At 42.2% G+C, this 19,896-nt stretch overlaps 2 protein-coding genes across 2 annotated transcripts in view; one reads left to right on the top strand and one right to left on the bottom strand.

Annotated features, from left to right (window-relative positions):
- Positions 1 to 19,896, top strand: part of CLASP1 (cytoplasmic linker associated protein 1) — a 273,563-nt gene that overhangs the window by 189,540 nt on the left and 64,127 nt on the right. The window contains exons 29-31 of the mRNA XM_081096080.1: positions 7,750 to 7,913; positions 11,788 to 11,866; positions 13,102 to 13,245. Of these exons, the coding sequence (XP_080952206.1) occupies positions 7,750 to 7,913; positions 11,788 to 11,866; positions 13,102 to 13,245 (387 nt within the window). The remainder of the gene's footprint in view (positions 1 to 7,749; positions 7,914 to 11,787; positions 11,867 to 13,101; positions 13,246 to 19,896) is intronic.
- On the bottom strand, positions 5,329 to 7,058 carry LOC308522481 (small ribosomal subunit protein uS2-like). The gene has a single exon (XM_081095970.1). It carries the CDS (start codon positions 6,306 to 6,308, stop codon positions 5,535 to 5,537), a length of 774 nt encoding a protein of 257 aa, XP_080952096.1. The 5' UTR covers positions 6,309 to 7,058; the 3' UTR covers positions 5,329 to 5,534.

Here is a 19,896-nt window from a genome sequence, read left to right as displayed (position 1 = left end):
GTTTCATATAAATTTTAGGACTATTCTAATTTCATTGGTATTTTGATAGGGGTTGCATTGAATCTTTAGATTGCTTTGGAAAGTATACACATTTTGATGATGTTACTTATTCCTGTCCATGAGCATGGTATTTGTTTCCATTTATTTGTATCTTCCATTTTTTTGGTACCTTATAATTTTTCAGAATATGGGTCTTTTACCTTTTGGCTTAAATTTATTTCTGTATGTTTTATTATTTTTCATGCAATCATAAATGGGATTATTTTCTTAATTTCTCTGATAGTTGATATTTTCTTTTTAAAAATGCAATCAATTTGTGAATATTAATTTTGTATCCTGCTACTTGACTGAATTCATAGTTTTTTGGTGAAATCTCTGTGTATAGTATCATGTTATCTGAAAATAATTACAGTTTTATACTTTCTTTCCAATTTGGTTGCCTTTTATTTCTTTTCCTTGTCTGATTGCTGTGGCAAGGGCTTCCATTACTATGTTGAAGAAATCATATAGTATTTGTCTTTCTGTGGTTAAAAGGAGACATCCTTGCCTTGTTCCTGAACTTAAAAAAAATGCTTTTAGCTTTTCACCATTGAGTTTGATGTTAGCTGTGGATTTGTCATTTATGGCCTTTATTATGTTGAGGTTTATTTCCTCTCTTCCCACTTTGCTAAAAGTTATTATTATAAATGGATGTTGCATTTTGTCAGGTGCTTTTTCTGCATCTATTGATATGATTTTTATTATTCATTTTATGTAGTGTATCATGTTAATTGATTTGCGAGTATTGAACCAAACTTGCATCCTAGGAATAAATTCCACTTGATCTTTTGATTGTATTGCTGAATTTGGTTTGCTTATATCTTGTTGAGGATTTTTACGTCTATGTTCATCAGGGAAATTGACTTATAAATTTTTCTTTTTGTAGTGTTTTTTATCTGGTTTTGTTATCAGGGTTATGCTGCCTCATAAAATGATCTTGGGATCCTTCCATCCTCTTAAAAGTTTTTGAAATAATTTGGAAAGGATAGCTATTAATTCACCTGCGGAGCCATCTGGTGCAGGACTTTTGTTTATTGGGTGCCAGGGCTGAGCAGCAGATACTGAGTGATGGGTGAATGATTACTCTGACACATGTTTCTGTGAAAGAGAGGGCTAAGGGACTGCTTGGCTTGAGAAACCAAGCAGCCCCATTCGCCTGCCTCCTAAGGCTTTTATTGTAACAACAGCTTGAACTAAAATGAACTATTAGATACTATCAGTAGGGTAAGCATCCTTGAGAAGACACATGCATCTGTTGTGTCCTTTAAGCAACGATGTCTAAAGAATAGACATAAAGATTCCAGTAAACACCTGGAGGCTCAAACTTGTTTGGAAAAGTCAAGGCAGGGGCTGCCACTTTGGCAAGGTCCCCCTAGAGGCCTCCATCCTTTTGGAGAATCCTCCTTAAACTTTGCAACCAAGTCCCATGCTTCACCACATTTGGGAGTTTTTTAATTACTGATTTGATTTTGTTGTAGTTACCCATCTTCACATGTTCTGTTTATTCTTGATTCAGTCTTGGAAGATTGTATGCTTCTAGGAATTTGTCCATTTCTTCCAAATTGTCCAATTTGTTGGCATATAATTGTTTGTAGCATTTTCTTATAATACTTTGTATTTCTGTCATGTCAGTTGTAATTTCTCTTTTATTTATGATTTTATTTATTTGGGTCCTCTGTCTTTTTTTGATGATGTGTTTTGTCTATTTTTTCGAAAGAGCAGCTCTTGGTTTTACTGATCTTTTCTAGTCTTGTTATTTCTGCTCTGATCTTTATTATTTCCTTCTACTCATACATTGGGCTTTGTTTGTTCTTTTTCTAGTCCATTTAGGTGTAAGGTTAGATTGTTTATTTGAGATTTTTCTTGTTTCTTGAGGTTAGCCTATTTGCTATGAATTTCCCTTTTAGGACTGCTTTCGCTGTGTCCCATAGGTTTTGGGTTGTTGTGTTTTCATTTGTCTCTAGATGTCTTGATTTTTTAAAACCACATTATTAACCCCATTTATTTTTTAGTAGCATGTTATTTAGCCTCCATGTGTCTGTGTGTTTTTTGTAATTGATTTCTAGTTTCCTGCCATTATGATCAGAGAATACGCTTGTTATGATTTCAGTCTTTTAAATTTTATTGATACTTGTTTTGTGGCCTAATAGTTCATCTGTACTGGGAAATGGTCCTTGTGCACTTGAAAAAAATGTATAGTCTCTTGCTTTTGGGTGAAATGTCCTAAAAATATGGGTTATTAGATAATCTGATGGATTGTGTCATTTAAGTCAGTCCATTGATATCAATGGGTATTAAAGTCCCCTGCAATAATTGTATTACTTGTTGATCGCTCCCTTTAGTTCTATCAATATTTGCTTTACATACTTAGGTGCTCAGCACCTATGATGGGTACGTAAAATGTTTAAAAGTTATATCCTCCTATTGAATTGGTTCCTTTATCATTATGAAATGTCCTTTTTTTGTCTCTTGTTACAACCTTTGTTTGAAACTTTATTTTGAAAGTATCTTTTCCCATTCCTTTACTTATAGGCTGTGTGTTTTTTGATCTGAAAAAGGTCTCCTATAGGCATCATATATAAGATGCCTAGGTCACATAGGTCACACAGGTCACGTAGGTCACTAAAACACATAGGTCTTGTGTTTTGTTTTTTGTTTTTATCCCTTTACTCACCCTATATCTTTTGACTGGAGCATTTAGTACATTTACATTTAAAGTAACTAATTACTTACATTTAAAGTAAGCATGTGGTTATTGGCATTTTATTATTGTTTTTATATCTCTCTATTGCTGCCTTATTCTCTTACTCTCTTCTCTTGTATGTTGATGACTTTGTGTAGTGTTGTTTTAGATTCCTTTCTCTTTACTTTTTGTATAAATCTTTGTAGATTTTTGGTTTTTGGTTACTGTGTGCTTCATATATACTAGTTTGTAATAATCTGTTTTAAGTTGATGGTCACTTAAGTTTGAAAACATTCACAAAATCCCTACCATTTTCATTCTCTTCCCCCATATTTATGTTTTTGTCATATTTTTAATATTTCTTTTGTGTGTGTTTTAAGTGTATCTCTTAATTTATTGTTGTAATTATACACAATTGCCTTTTAATCTTTGTGTTAGCTTTATAGTTGGTTGATCTGCTTTTATTATGTTTGCCTTTGTTAGTGAGAATTTTTTCTTTACTTATTTTCATATTCATATATTTCATATTGTTTTTCTCTAGAAGTCCCTTTTAGTATTTCCTATAATGCTGGTTTGGTGGTGATGGATTTTTTTAGGTTTATTTTAGCTGGGAAACTCTTTAGCTCACCCTCAATTCTAGATGATAACCTTGCTCTGGTTAGAGTAACCTTGGTTGTAGATTCTTGCTTTTCATCACTGAATATTTCCTAGTGTAATCTTGGTTGTAGGTCCTTGCTTTTCATCCTTTTGAATATTTCGTGCCAGTCCTTTCTGGCCTGCAAAGTTTCTGTTGAGTAATCAGCTGACATCTTTTATAAGTAGCTGTCTTTCTCTTGCTGCTTTTAAAATTGTCTTTAAACTTTGCCATTTTAATTATGATATCTTCATATGGGCCTCTTTCGGCTGATCTTGTTTTGGAGTCTCTGCACTTTCTGGCCTTTTATAACTACCTTATTTTTGCCAGGTTAGTGGAGTTTTCAGTCATTATTTATTCAAATAGGCTTTCCATCTCTTGATCTCTCTCTTCTCCTTCCGGCACCCCCATAACACGAATGTTAATATGCTTGACATTGTCCAAGAGGTCCCTTCAAACAGCAGTCACCAACTTTTCGGACCTCATGGATCACCAGTGGTCTGTGGACCACCAGTTGGTGACCGCTATTCCAAAGGTTTCCTTAAACCTGTGGTCGCCAACCTTTCAGACCTCACAGACCACCATGGTCCATGGACCACCAGTTGGCAACCACTGGCTTCAACTATCCTTAATTTTTTTTCCTTCTTTTTGCTTTCTAATGGGTTGTTTTCCACAACCTTTTCTTCCATGTTGCTGATTCAGTCCTCTGGTTTTTCTAATCTGCTGTTGATTCTATGTAATGTACTTTTCATTTCAGTTATGGTATTCTTTATTTCTGACTAGTTCTTTTTTTAATATATTTTTTAACTCTTTTTTTATGTTTCCTGTCTCTTTGTTGAAGTTCACACTGAGATTATCTATTCTTCCTATAAATTCATGGAGCATTCTTATTAGCAGTGTTTTGAACTCAATCTGGTACATTGCTGGCCTTCATTTCATTTAATTATTTTTCTGGAGTTTTGTCCAGTTCTTTCATTTGAGACATGTTTCTTTTTCTCCTTATTTTGGCTGCTTCCCCCTGTTTGTATGTATTAGGTAGAGCTGCTACATCTCCCAGTTGACAGTGGCCTTAAGTAATAGGTGTCCTTTCAGGTCCTGTGGTGGACTTCCTGGACACCTGAGCAGGGTGCTCCCTTGTGTGGGTTTTGTGTATCATTTCCTGTTGTAATTTAGCCTTGATTGCTGTTGGCACATCAGCGTGTGAGATTGACCCTCAGGATAACTGGCTATGAGGACTGGCCATGACTACAGTGGGCCAGCTGTTGTGCAGTGGTTGACCCCACAGAGCAATATTTGCTTTAACAGGGCTCTGCTGCCTGCTGAGTCTTCTCTTTGTGTGTGTTGTTTATGGAGGTGGTTCGGTGGTGCTCTGATGTGGTCTGAACCTGGCCACCAGGCGTGTTGGTTCTTGGGACTCTTGGGAAGGACTCTAGTGCAGGCCCATGTCAACTTCTGCCTGTGTCTGCTTAGGGGCTACCTATTAGGAGCTAAAAACTGACCTGTAGTTGGTAGCCTCCTGTGGTAGGCTTGGGGCTCCCTGGGAAGAAGTATGGAGAATGCTGAGACCAACTGATGCTTGTTTGGGGTTTGTGGATTTTTGAGAGACCTTAGAAAATTCCACAGTGCATGCCATTTTAGCTGCTTGTGTGGAATAGCCCCTGCAAGGGGTTCTGGCCAGGGTCATAACTTGGGTGGGGCAGGGTTTCAGGGAATCATCAGAGCGCAGTGAAGAGCGTTAGCCAGATTAATGGAGAGTTCAGACTTGGCACTTGACGGCACCTGCCACTTGGGTGGGGTGAGGATCAACAAAGGAACAGTGGCCAGCGCTTTTGTCCCGGAGAGAGCTATCCCAGCTACTACTGCTGCACTGCAACTCCGAGTTAAGTGAGTCCTGTGTGGGCCCCTTTAAGACCTGCAGCACCTTCATTCTAGCAGTCTCTTGTCTTTCTCAGACACAATTAGTGCTGGTTTTTACAGCCTGATGTAAGGGACTTTTCAGGCTCTGATGCCCTGGGCTGGGGAACTCGGTGTGGGGCTGGGACCTCTTGCTTCTTAGGAGGTCCTCCACGGCCTAGTTATCCCTCCCAATTCTTTTTTTTTTTTTTTAGAAACTGTTTATTTTCCATCAGCCTTATTTCCGTTCTGTTAAGAATTTGTGGAAGAACAGCTTAGGACTGCTCAGTGGTTGTTCCTACCCATTCTGAGCAGTGGGGGCTGCAGACCAGTCTTCAGTGGCAGGCTGAGCACTCCAGTCTTCAGTAGGAAACTGCTGAATGGGTTGGGTACAGAGGGCACCTCCACGCCTTCAGACCAGTCTGTAACCTCAGGCTGGGCAGCAGTGAACTCAGGAGCAGGGGCAGTCCATTCTCCCTGAAATTCCTCCTTGGCCACAGCCTTTTCGGCAGCGGCCTGCTCTTCCTTTTCGGTCTCTTCAGGATCTCTGTAGAAGTAAAGATCAGGCATGACTTCCCGTGGGTGCTCACGGGAGATAGTGCCACGCATATGGAGTACTTCCCGGGCCAGCATCCACCTCATCAGACCCACTGAGTGAGCCCCCTTGTTGCAAGGGATGGAAATGTCCACATAGCGCAGAGGAGAGTCTGTGTTGCACAGAGTGATGGTGGGCAAGGTAACATAAGACGCCTCTGTGAGAGGCTGGTGGTCAGCCCTGGGGCCAGTAGCCACCAGAAGTCTTGGCTCCCGGAAGGCTGCCTGCATCTGGTTGGCGAAGGTTCCAGGAGTGAAGCGGCCGGCAGTAGGAGTGGCTCCAGTGGCAGCAGCAAACTTCAGCACAGCTCGCTGGCCAGGATTCCTGGACGACATGACACTGACGTCAGCTGGGTTTTCGATGGCAGCAATGGCACGAGCTGCCAGCAGAAGCTTCTCCCAGGTCCTCTTCAGATTGATGATGTAGATGCCATCACTGTTCCTTTTGTAGATGGACTGTTCCATTTGGAAGTCAAGGTGGTGCCACCTAAGTGGGTTCCTGCTGCAAGGAACTTGAGGACATCCTCCTCCTTCATTTGCAGGACACCAAGGGCTCCGGTCATTGTGAGAAGTTTCCCTATAAGTTACGTGGGAACCGAGAACAACACAGTATGGAGCCCTCCCTGGGTAGCACGGAAAGCTCCCTCCCAATTCTTAACCTTCACTCAGGGATGTTGGACAAGCCTGTTCTGGGTCTCCACCCCTCCTACCAGTCTCACTGGCTTTTCTTTATAGCCTTTATTATAGGACTTCTGATCAGCTAGTCTTCAGATGGTTTTCGGTGATGGTTGTTCTATAATTTAGTTGTAGTTTTGATGTGGCCATGGAGGAGGCAAGCACAGTATCTACACCTACTTTTTCTTCTTGATGGAAAGTCTTCCTATCATAGTATTTTTTTAATGATAGATAATGAAAAATAATAGTATAGAATTATGATGATTTAAATGTGTGTTTTTCTTTTAAGAAAGAAAAACGCCACCCTGGCCAGAATGGCTCTGTGGTTAAAGCATCAGCCAGCAGACTTGAAGGTCACGGGTTCGATTCTGTTCAAGGGCACATACCTCAATTGCAGGCTTGATCTCTGGCCCCAGTTGGGGCATGTGCGGGAAGCAACCAATTGATGTGTGTCTCTCACATCGATGTTTCTCTCTCTGTCTCTGCCCCTCCCTTACACTCTCTCTAGGGATCAATGAAAAACATGTCTTTGGGTGAGGCTTAACCAAAAAGAAAGAAAGAAAGATGACTCTAGATCAGTGGTTCTCATCCTTCCTAATGCCTTGACCCTTTAATACAGTTCCTCATGTTGTGGTGACCCCCAATTTCATTGTTAGAAATTTAATATAAGTAAAGCATAGTGATTAATCACAAAAACAATATGTAATTATATATGTGTTTTCCAATGGTCTTAGGTGATCCCTGTGAAAGGGTCGTTCAACCCCCAAAGGGATCGCGACCCACAGGTTGAGAACCGCTGCTCTAGATTAATCTAATCATTAAAGATAAATAAATCAACAAACTAATACTTTTCAGCAAAGTTATTTCTCTCTGTGTATGGATTTTAAAGGCGTATTGAGGGAGGAGAGAGTGTGGTATCAACTTGTAGCCATTTCAGGTCTTTGAGTAAACTGCATGAAAATTGTATTAATTCACTCTGGACTAACAAAGGCATTTGTTTTGTTGCATGACCTGGTTTGCGGTGGAAATCACATCAGAGAGTAAGTTCCAATTCTTTTTCCCTAATTTTCTTTAATACATTTGTCTTCTGTGATATGATCAGTTGTTAACAGTGTTAACCTAGCTTGTAAGAGATTGGGCCAAGCCAGTATAGGCATTTTTAATGGTTTGGGGACCTTGGAGGGAATTCTGAATTAAATATGTGAAATGTTCTGTTTTTATTTGTGTCTAGGTTTTCAGTATGTTTTTGGAGACTCTTGTTGATTTTATAATAATTCATAAGGATGATTTGCAAGACTGGCTTTTTGTTCTTCTCACACAATTACTTAAGAAAATGGGGGCAGATTTACTTGGATCTGTGCAAGCGAAAGTTCAGAAAGCTCTAGATGTCACAAGGTAAGTGTTTCAGAAGTAGACCATTTCCCCCCAGCTTGTGAGATGTAGTTGCATAGAACATTGTGTAAGTTTAAAGTGTACAGTGTGATGATTTTGTTTCATGTATATATTATCACATAATTATCATCTTTTTGTTGTGTTGGTGAGAACATCTCAGCTCTATTGTCTTTAGGACCTTCCAGGTGTATAATAGAGTATTGTTAACTATAATTACCACACTGTACGTTAGATCCCAGAACTTGCTCATGTTATAACTGAAAGTTTGTACCCTTTGACCAACATCTCATTTCCTCCTCCTAACCACTGACAACCACCATTCGACTCTCTGTTTCTATGGGTTTGGCTTGTTCTTTTTTAAGATTCCACATATAGACCAGAATTAGGGAACATCCCTGTACCTCAGTTTAGCAATGGATTTATAAAGCATTGACTGCAGGCGCTAGGCTGATCCAGGTGATAAAAATGAGTGAAGTAGGTAAGAGGGGAGGATTATGGATAATGTGGAGAAGTGTGATCAGTGGTGGCCATGTTGGAACCTGGGCCCAGTGGTTCCAGACTTTTCAAGGAAGGTCAGAAATGTGGATTAATGCAACATATTCAAGAATTTTTTTTTTTTTATGAAAAAGAAAAGGGATGCAGGTTCAAAACTACAAAAATTACAGGACAGATGTGAAATTTAAATGAAATGCTACAAGAAAAATGTAAAGTGCATGGCACATACTAGGTATTGTGAAAGCCAAATAAAACATTGTGAGCCCGACTTGGCCTATAGGTCACTTGCTAAATTTAAGGAAATTTATGAATGACAAGATTTGTTTCAGATTTTTAGGGGATGGCAGGAATATTACGATCATATTCCCATCCTTTGGTGATTAAGAAAAACAATTATTCCTTTCTGTTAACTTTTTTGGATGTCTCTTTCCTTTAAGAATCTTGTTCTCCTTGTGTTTGGTCTTGGTCTCTAAAGCATGTTTATCATTCCTGTCTCAGCAGCTGAGTTGTATAGCTGCTTAAGGTTATCTGGGATCAGTGCGTATCCAGGGGCTCAGTGTTGGCTGCGAGCTCTTCCTCGGGTAATAGACCTGATTGCAAATCTGCCTCAGCTTCCTGTCCTTCGGCTGTGCTAACAGGGCACATTTCCGGTTAAACACATCAGTTATTTGCTACAGAAGAAAGGAGAGACATTTTGTGTGTGGTTTGTTGACCTCGTTTCTTTAATTTACAGCCATGTGAGTCACTTAAATCATGTATTCTAACATGTACTTTGCTCCCAGAAATAGTCCTCACAGCTTCCTGGATGGTAGAAAAGGATGTGCTGTTGGGTCAAGTTTACTTCTTATTAATAACTAGAGGCCCGGTGCACAAAAATTTGTGCACTCGGGGGGAAGGAGGGGTCCCTCAGCCTGGCCTGTGCCCTCTCGCAGTCTGGGACCCCTCGGGTGATAACGCCCTGCTGGCTTAGGCCTGCTCCCGGGTGGCAGAGGGCAGGCCCAATCCCTAGGTGCAGCCCCTGGTCGGGCTCAGAGCAGGGCCGATTGGGGAGTTGGGCCGCTGCCCCCTGTCATGCACAGAGCAGGGCGGATCGGGAGGTTGCGATGCCACCCTTAGTCACGCTCAGGGTAGAGCCGATTGGGGGGTTGGGGCACCACCCCCGTCACTCACAGAGCAGGGCCAATGCGGGGGTTGGGGCGCTGCCCCCTGTCACGCACAGAGCAGGGCCCATCAGGCGGGGTTGGGGCTCCTTACCCTGTCACGCACAGAGCATGGTTGATCAGGCGGTTGGGGAGCTCCCCCCTGTCACGCACAGAGCAGGGCCCATCAGGGGGTTGAGGAGCTCCCCCCTGTCACAGAGTAGGGCCGATAGGGTAGTTGGGGCGCCCCCCCCCCCGTCACACACACAACAGGGCGGATCAGGGGGTTGGGTCACCGCACCCTGTCACACACAGAGCCGCAGGGCGATCAGGGGGTTGGGGAGCTCCCCCGTATCAGGCACAGAGCAGGGCTGATCAGGAGGTTGGGGCGCCTTCCCCTGTCACGAACAGAGCAGGGCAGATAGGGAGGTTGTGGCCCCGCCCCCTGTCACACACAGAGCCGCAGGGCGATCAGGGGGTTTGGGCGCTGCCCCCTGTCACGCTGATCCCGGTGCCGGGAGGCCTCTCGGCTCCGCTGATCCCGGTGCTTGGAGGCATATTACCCTTTTACTATATAGGATAGAGGCCTGGTGCATGGGTGCGGCTGGCTGGTTTGCTCTGAAGGGTGTCATGGATCAGGGTGGGGGTCCCCACTGGGTTGCCTGGCCAGCCTGGGTGAGGGGATGATGGCTGTTTGCAGCTGGTCACACACCCTTCAAGGTTGGGGTCCCCACTGGGGTGCCTGGCCAGCCTGGGTGAGGGGATGATGGCTGTTTGGAGCTGATCACACACCCTTAAGGGTGGGGGTCCCCACCGGGGTGCCTGGCCAGTCTGGGTGAGGGGCTGAGGGCTGAAGCTCCTAACTGCTCTTTTTTTTCTTTTTTCTTTTTATTCTGGGCCAGCTTTAGCTCTGGCTCCAGCTCTGAGGCCTCTGCTGTGAAAGCAGGTATCTGGTTTGTTTGGGTTCTATAATCGAAACAATGTATAACTCCAGCTCTGAGATCCCGGCTCGCTGAAAGCAGGTTTCAGGGGTTTTGTTTAGATTCTATATTTGTTACAATGTTTCAAACTGAAACCTCAGAGGCCGGCAAGGCAGGCGGGGAAGGTTGGTTTCCTCCGTCACTGAAGCAAGCAAGCCTCATGTTAGTTTCAAGCTGCCTGGCTGCCGGCCGCCATCTTGGCTGGCAGTTAATTTGCATATCGCCCTGATTAGCCAATGGGAAGGGTAGCGGTCGTACGCTAATTACCATGTTTCTCTTTTATTAGATAGGATTATAATGCTACCAATACTAGCACCTAGTATGTGCCATGCACTTTACATTTTTCTTATATTATTTCATTTAAATGTCACATCTGTCCTGTGATTTTCATGGTTTTGAACCTGCATCCTTTTTTTTTTTTTATTACTACTGTAGATTGAGAAAAGTCTCTAAGAGAGTCCCAGGACAGCGGTGCAATTGCTCAGCCTCAATTATAATAGATGTTTGCATTGCAGTATCTTTCCTGTTAGTCCACATGGGCTCCATTATGCAGTTTTACACTGAGACTAGTAATGGCAGCATTTTAAGGGGGATAGAGCACTGACTTTTCACTAGGCGAGAGCCCTCAGTGTCACTCAGTTGGACTAAAGGTGTGAGATGACTAAAGGAAAGGGATTGGCACCAAGTAAGAAATGGAGCAGGAGGGGCCTGCAGGGGCCCCGGTTCCTATATATGTTCGGTAGTTGCATGTGGGGGTTTTCGCTGAATGCCCCACAGGCGCTGTTCTCGTGATTATGCCAAGTGGCGATTATAAGCCCTCACCAGAAGGAGGACAGTGCAGTTAGCTTAAGCGAGGTCAGCTATAAGCTGCCTAATCAGGGTGTAAAACTAAGATTTGGAAATAGGCAGTGTTTTCCGATAAGCATTATTTAGAAAGCTGGAGAGAAGTTGAGCAGACCCCTAGAAGACAAGTACGAATATTTTCCTTATTGCTTCATATTTATTTTTAAACTAGCATACTCAAAGTAAGTTTAGTATGTGTTTTGAGATGTTTAACAAGACTTCCTTTTAAAAAATGTTTTCTGTAATGTGTGTTACTTTAGTATTTAATATAAATTGAAAAGTACTGTTTAAAAAATGTGAACAGGCTTGCATTTACATATGTTAATCTATAACAGTTTATTTTTTGTTTTTATATGGTTTTACATTATTTTTTGTTACAAATTTTTCTTAAAGAACAAGCACTTTTTTCTTTTTACCCAGGGACTCCTTTCCATTTGATCAACAATTTAACATCTTGATGAGATTTATTGTGGATCAAACTCAGACTCCTAACCTCAAGGTTGGTAATGATTTGTCCTTACAATTCAGCCGCTAGATGTGACATCGGTTCCCTTGTATTTGCCGGTTCCATATATGCCTGCTGGGGGCATTCTTGTCCACCTCTTTGTGGACTTGCTTTCATTTCTTTTGGTTCCGTACTCAATAGAGAAATTGCTAATTTATTGGGTAGGCATACGTTTAACTTTATTTTAAACTGTTCAGATGGTTGTATTATATACCTACCAGCAATTTTATGAGAGTTCTAGTTGTTCCGCATCCCTGCCAACATTTGGGTATTATTACTCTGTCACAATATTTAAACTAGAAAATTCTGATTTGTTGAGATACATGTATCTTATTCGAATTTTAAAAAATATTTACATTCTAACATATGATAATTAACTTGTTACATGTTGTTGTAAAATCATACCTGTAATAACAAGACTAAATTGGAGGCAAGATATGTGTTCATGTGAGTTAAGTCATGTACATCACCTGTTCTTTGATCATTGGGGTTTAGGACAGGCCCTGTCAGTAGCAGCCCTTTTCTCCTGAGGTCAGAACCAATTGGGACATCAGTGGAGAGGTTAGGGCGGAGTATCAGCTTGGTTACTGAACGTGCTGCCTTGCAACACATGGCCTAGCCCAGTGATGGCAAACCTATGACACACATGTCGGAGGTGACACGCAAACTCATTTTTTGATTTTTCTTTGTTAAATGGCATTTAAATATGTAAAATAAATATCAAAAATATAAGTCTTTGTTTTACTATGGTTGCAAATATCAAAACATTTCTATATGTGACACGGCACCAGAGTTAAGTTAGGGTTTTTCAAAATGCTGACATGCCGAGCTTAAATGGTTTGCCATCACTGGCCTAGACTGTCTAAAAAGCAATACTAGCTGCAGCCTTGTACTTGCCATCCCAGTCCCTGGCAGAGCTCAAAATCCCTCGGCCTCCCCACAAGAGCTCCGCCCTCTGCGTGTCCTGCAGCGAGGTGAGGAGCGGGGCACGCCTTCCCTGCCGGCTCTGGAACCGAGGAGCATTAGGCTGCATGCACTCCTGTGCCACACTCACTCTCAGTCATCCCACACTTCCTGTCCTGATGGATGCTGGCTCCATGTGGAACCACAAACCCAGCAGAAAGGTGGTGTCGCTTCAGTAGCGTTTACTTTTCTCTGATGACCAGTTAAGAATTCTACTCAAAGACTCACAAAGTGTACTTAATGTTCGTAATGATTGGATCTTTCAGGTCAAAGTTGCAATCCTGAAGTACATTGAGTCTCTCGCCAGACAGATGGATCCAATTGACTTTATAAACTCTAGTGAGACCAGGCTTGCTGTTTCTAGAATTATAACCTGGACAACAGAACCAAAGAGTTCCGACGTGAGAAAGGTACGTCCCAGGCGCTGCAGCGCAGCCTTATGACAGGCTGTCCTACCGTCAGAGAAAGGGCCTTATCCTGAAACTGCAGACCCACCAGCCCCCAACCCCACAGGCAGACTCTGGCCCGCCTCTGGGAAAGCCGAGAGTTGTCTCCTGCTCCTTCTCTCCTCTCTCCAGCTCTCCCTCGCTCCAGTTTGCGAATGTTAAAGATCCCACATCTTGTATGAGAGGCTCATGGTTGTCTTAGGCATCTATTTATCTTTTTAATGTGAAAGCAGGTTAGTGTCTCTTACAAGGAATCGGTTTCCCTTAAGTTAGTTTTATGACATGTACTTTCAAGACAGACTTAGGTCTAAGGCAGGGGTGGGCAACCTTTTTGTGAGTGCATGCCAAAACCTGCAAAATCTCTGACTCAAAATTCTTCTGCGTGCCAACCCTAATTTTTTGAGAACATGTTACGCCAACTTGATATCTCTTAAGGTGTACGTATGTGAAGAACCTTGAAGAAATAATAAAATTCATTCGAGCGACAAAAACACAGTATATGATGATGAAAATACATTTATTTTTTAATGCATACATGTACACTGATAGTCCGACAGAAAATTTTATGACTCCATTTGATATTATCAGTGGGACTTTTTGCTGCTGCATCACTGATGACAGAGATTTTACATCAGGTTTATATTTCGTGACCTTCAGAGATATGCACGAGCTACTACTTTCATCCGTCAGGCTACTCCTATTATGAGACTTGATCCACAAGCGTATGTGGATGAAACCAAAACGCTGGTCAGATCTAGGAAGGCAGGAAGAGTTAAGGCAGAGGCATAGAAATTGCTCTTCCCCTCTCTCGTCAATCCATGTCTATGGTCTTTAAGATAACTTGTTATGTAAAATTATTTATTTATCTAAGATGCACCTACACTGAATTTATCTGAAAAATAAAAAAATCGATATTAAGAAAAAAATTGTAAATGGAAAATTATAAGAGAGGGTTTCATGTGCCAGCAAAAGTTACTGGCTTGCCATGTTTGGCACGCGTGCCAGGGGTTGCCCACCCCTGGTCTAAGGCCACCTGGCCATATGGGGCCTAATAGGAAAATGTGGGTGAATGTTTGCTAAGATATAATGAATTCTTGAATTTAAAAAGAGCACAAACCTTCCTGTTCTGTGCCACATTTGGAACACTCTCTCTGATTTGGGGAGTGAGGTAGGGAGGGAGAATTCGTATATTTGAGACACCCTGATACCAAGGTGGTGTTTTGTTGTATTTTAAGCCCCCAAAGAGAAACATGTGTCTACTGTCTTCTGTAATGACCTGTTAAGTAGAAAACATAGGATACTATTATTTCTATTACTAGGCAGTATTCTGCCTCAGGACTATTATGAAGATTAATTAATATATGTAGAGCGTTCAACCAATTCCTGACCCATCATACGCCAAAGTAAATGTCAGACATTCCTGTGTGTGTTGTTTCTACTGTTCTCTTCCTGTCAGTGTCATGGTCTTCTAAGCTTAAATCCCACATGTGGCTATTGTTATTTTACTCACTATATAAACTAACTAGCCTTTATATATATGTAGTACTTTTAAAAGCCAGACTTCTGCTTTCAGACTAAAAGTACTTGATTGTGGTTATTTGTGTATGATTATGAAGGTGGCATTTTTTTTCTTCTGTATCATCCTCCTTCCACAGCCACCCCTACCAGCCATCCTTTGGCCTTGGGCAGAGTTGATCATGTGGACCACTTGGGTCCCGGCAGGGATAACGGAAAGGATGATTCCAAGGAATACTTAACATATTTTCAAATGCAAACGAGCACTCAGCTCCTTCTCTAAAGGAGCTCAAGGAGCCCTGGCTGGTACGGCTGGGTTGGTTGGAGCGTCATCCTGTGAACCAAAGTGTTGCGGGTTCAAATCCCAGTCAGGGCACATACCCAGGTTGCGGGTTTGAAGAAGAATCGGAGAATTCTCTGAAAGGTTTCTTTGGAAGGGTCACAGTTCGTGTACTTCTCCAATTCATTGTATAGTAATAAACTAAGTTGTTCAAGGTCAAAGCAACAAAGGCAGGTCTTATTAAAGCACTTATTTAAAATTGTTTTTCTGATATTAATATTTTTGATTGATGATCCTTTTGTAAAATTTCTCAACATGTATCCAAAAGAGCATTTCACTGGCAACCTTTATTTTAAGCATTAAGCCAGCTTTGGATTAGAGAGGTACAATGGGAGGTGGTTAAATGATTTGGTGGATTTGTAAGTAAAACACTGGTATTTCTTTTTTTTAAAATATATTTTTATTTCAGAGAGGAAGGAAGAAGGAGAGAGAGATAGAAACATCAGTGATCAGAGAGAATCATTGATTAGTTGCCTCCTGCAAGCCCCCTACTGGGGATTGAGCCCGTAACCCGGGCAAGTGCCCTTGACCAGAATCGAACCTGGGACCCTTCAGACCACAGGCTGACAGCTCTATCCACTGAGCCAAACAGAATAGGGCTCAAAAACCGATATTTCTGCTGTAGTTTTCAAAATCACAGATCAGCCAGTAAATACAAAACCCTTAAGTACAGCCTTCTATCTTTAGTAATAGCATGTAAGTATATGTGCATCTATGTGAGAGTGTGCTTTTGTAATTGAGTTATTGAAGTATTCCCTCCTGAAACATACTTTAGACTTCCCATTACCATAACAAGGGCCTGAATGGAAGCAACTAACTCTGAACATACTCTCCATTTTCTCTGGACATGCACATTAAAACTGTGAACTAGGATTTATCATCCTAACTTCTAATCACGACATTACAGGAAGTTTTTCCTTGGTTTATCTGGCCTGGTGCTGCACAACATTCAACTTATTTTAATACTAGCTTAAGTCAAATATGGTCAGGATATTAAATTTATTGCCAGTAATCACAGAGTTCATTTACTGTTTGATCTTCAGCACTTCATTTCAGTTACTTTGGGTCATGCAGTGCTTTTCACAAAGCCTCATCTCGCTGGCATCTGCTGCTGGTGCCCTCACTCCCCTCTCCATCGGGAGGACAAAATACCTCACCTTCAGACCGGGTTCAAACCCAGGTTCTGGGACAATAATTTTGATGTTCAGAGGAGTTTGAAAAGCTTTACATTAAGGTTCTAATCCTTAATTACATTAAGGTTCTAATCCTGGTTACAGTTAAAATCAACCTGAATACCTGGATTCTACCTGGGTAATTTGACTTAATTGGTATGGTGTAGAGCAGGAACATTGTTTTGTGTCTAATTGGATTCCCTCCATTCTTGGCTGATTTTTAATATACAGAATTGAGACCCATTATTTTAGATTTTTACCCTGGGTCTGAACCTCAAGACATACAGGTTGCAGATGTCGTCCTGACCTGGTACCCAATCTTGACTAGTTGGCAATCTGTATCTTCAAGACGAGGCCAGGCTCTGCTGTTCCCCTGTGCCTTCCCTGCCTACCTGCTCTCGCTCACCTTGTGTGCTCAGCACCCAGCACAATACCTACAGGAACAAAGTAGGCATTTAATAACTACTGTGAATGAATTAATGAATGCTAAACACCCCTAGAGAAATTAGCTGAATTCAAGTAACATTTTGAAGCTATTATTTTCAAAATCACATCTTGGAAGTTCCCCTCTTTGACTGCTTTATTAGTTTTCTCTTACATAACTACCACAAACTTAACAGCTCGAAACTACACACATTTATTATCTTGTAGTTTTGTGGCATGTGTCCTCTGGGTCCTCTGCTCGAGTCCTTACCAGGCTAAAGTCAAGGTGTGGTCTGGGTCTTCCACCTCTTCTAGGCCACACTCCTCTTCCAGCTTCCTGGTGCTTGGCCAGATCCAGTTCCTTCCAGGCATAGGGCTGACGGGCCTGCTTTCTTGCTGACTGTCAACAGGGGGCGTTTTCAGCTCATAGAGCAGGGGTTCTCAACCTGTGAGTCACGGCCCCTTTGGCGGTCGAATGACCCTTTCACAGGGGTCGCCTAAGACCATCCTGCATATCAGATATTTACATTACGATTCATAACAGTAGCAACATTACAGTTCTGAAGTAGCAACAAAAATAATTTTACGGTTGGGTCACAACATGAGGAAATGTTGAGAACCACTGTCGTAGAGGCTATTTGCCATCTCCTGTCACCTGATTGTCTCCACAACATGGCAACAGCCTTCTTTAAAGCCAGCAGGAGAGTATTTGAAGAAATAATGTCCCAAATTTGTTGAAACAATCTATACAGCTAAGCAGCTCAGGAAACTCCAAGTAGGATTTCAAAGGAGCCTCACCTAGACACATCACAATAAAACCATTGAGAGGTGAAGACAGAGAATCTTTAAAACAGCCAGAGGGAGCAGCTCCTCGTACCCCAACCCAGCCGGGTTCAGTTACATCTGCAGAGTCCCTTCAGCCCTCTACAGCTCGGCCGTGCTCCGTCTGCAGGAGGGGACTGTGCAGGCTTGTGCAGCAGGAGACAGGAACCGTGGGCCTTCTCAGTGTTTGGCTTACCAAGTGGGTTGGCAGGAATCTTTCATAGTTACCTGGCTAAGTAGGGAGCTTTATAAACTACCTGCCAGTCATGATAAGGTTCAACTTAGCAGATGCACCTTCGCTTTCTGGGAGCCATCTGTGAAGGCTTTCCGTTGTGCCTGCCCAGCACCAATGAGTAAGCGCTGCAACCCGATTCAAATAGGTGTCCTCTGCCCCAAACTACTTGCCCACACATCAGGGCACTGCCGGGTAAGTCTTCCCAGAGTCGCTTTACACGAATGCTGTGTTTTCAGGTACCATCATTCTACATTATATAATATAACTGTTGTAGGTGATGCAGCTGCCTTACCCAGCAATGGAGATGTATTTGAAAGACTGACTACAGCAGTGGTTCTCAACCTGTGGGTCGCGACCCCTTTGGGGTTGAACGACCCTTTCACAGGGGTCACCTAAGACCATCGGAAAACACATATATAATGACATATTATTTTTATGATTAATCACTATGCTTTAATTATGTTCAATTTGTAACGATGAAATTGGGGGTCACCACAACATGAGGAACTGTATTAAAGGGCCGCAGCATTAGGAAATTTGAGAACCACTGGTCTACATGAATGTAGTAGCTAAATAAAAAATAGTTAGAAATTGTGATTATTTATTACTCTGTTCTAAGATCTAAAATTGTTATTATCATTTTAAAGCTATAAAAGATAAAACAGGTTATTTTCTTGTTAATCCTCACCCAAGGATATTTTTATTTTTCCATTGATTTTTTTAGGGAGAGTGGAAGGGAGGGAAGGGGAGAGGGAACAAGAGAGGAAGAAAGAGCCCTGGCCAATTTGGCTCAGTGGATAGAGCGTCGGCCTGCGGACTGAAGGGTCCGGGTTTGATTCCATTCAAGGGCACATGCCCAGATTGCAGGCTTGATCCTCAGTAGGGAGTGTGCAGGAGGCAGCCAATCAATGATTCTCTCTTCTCTCTCATCATTGATGTTTCTATGTCTTTCTCCCACTCCTTTTCTCTCTGAAGTCAATAAAAATATTTTTTTAAAAAAGAGAGAGAGAGGAAGAAAGAAAAACATTGATGTGAGAGAGACACATTGATTGGCTGCCTCCTGCACATGCCCCGACCGGGGCCAGGTACATACCGGGACTCCAACCTGTAACCTTTCAGTGCACAGGCTGACACTGTACCCACTGAGCCGCCAGGCCAGGGCTGCCTCTGTCACTCTTTAGTGACATGAGCAAGTAATTTAACCTCTGAATTCCTTTTACTTATTTGTAAAATGAGAATAATAACACTTGCTTTAGACATTATTGGGAGGATAGAGCTGAAGGTGCTTCGTTTGCTGTTGTAGCTCTTGCTGCTACTGCTTGAGGATTGTTTTGGTTTTGTTGTTGCTGGTAGTGGAACAAATTGAAAACCAATTTTTTCCTGGCATTAGGAAGATTTCTCATCAGTTAAAGGGAGGGTGGTAATGACAGTAGAATTTGAACAATATGTTTGTATTTTAGGATTCAGAATCCCTTTGCTTTATCATATGTGATTCTCTAACATATAGCATCTGCTTTGTCAGAGGACATAACAGATTAGCCCCCAAATGTTGTGAGAAATGTGGGAAATGAAGATGGCAAAGAAAAGAGGCTGTTCCTGGAGCAGGAAAAGCATATAAATAGCCTTTAAAAGTTGAAATTTCAAAAATTGAAGAAATGTTAAATTACCAATTATAGATTGGCAGTGTGGCCTACTAAAAGCTAAGGATTTTGCCATTGATTCATCTCAGCTTAGCTGTGACTGCCCTTTCCGGTCTCACTTTGACCTCTGACCTGTTTCCGCACTAGGGCAAGAAGACTGCTCCTTCCAGGAAGGATCTCAATTGCCAAGGGCCTAGCAAACGATCGAGGTTTAAACCTGGGAGTTGCTACTGTTACTGTTCTCCTTAATCTTAGCTTTTGGATCCTATGTGTAGGACATTTTCTAAAAGGAGCCGAATGCTTTTCCAGCTCCCGGTAACCATGCTTTATGTAAGCACTTCTGCTTCTCTGACGAATCCCCCTGCCTTTCCTGTTGTAGTCCCCGCGGCAGCGTAGTCGCGTAGGTGAGGATTTCCCCACTAGGTCAGCTTCAACCTGCTCTGGGCGCGGAGAAGGAAACTTGGAAGA

The sequence above is a fragment of the Myotis nattereri genome, assembly GCF_964212035.1.
Source record: "Myotis nattereri genome assembly, chromosome: 7".
NCBI lineage: Eukaryota > Metazoa > Chordata > Mammalia > Chiroptera > Vespertilionidae > Myotis > Myotis nattereri.
Note: the sequence above shows the minus strand (reverse complement) of the source record. Positions and strands in the feature narration are given on the sequence as shown.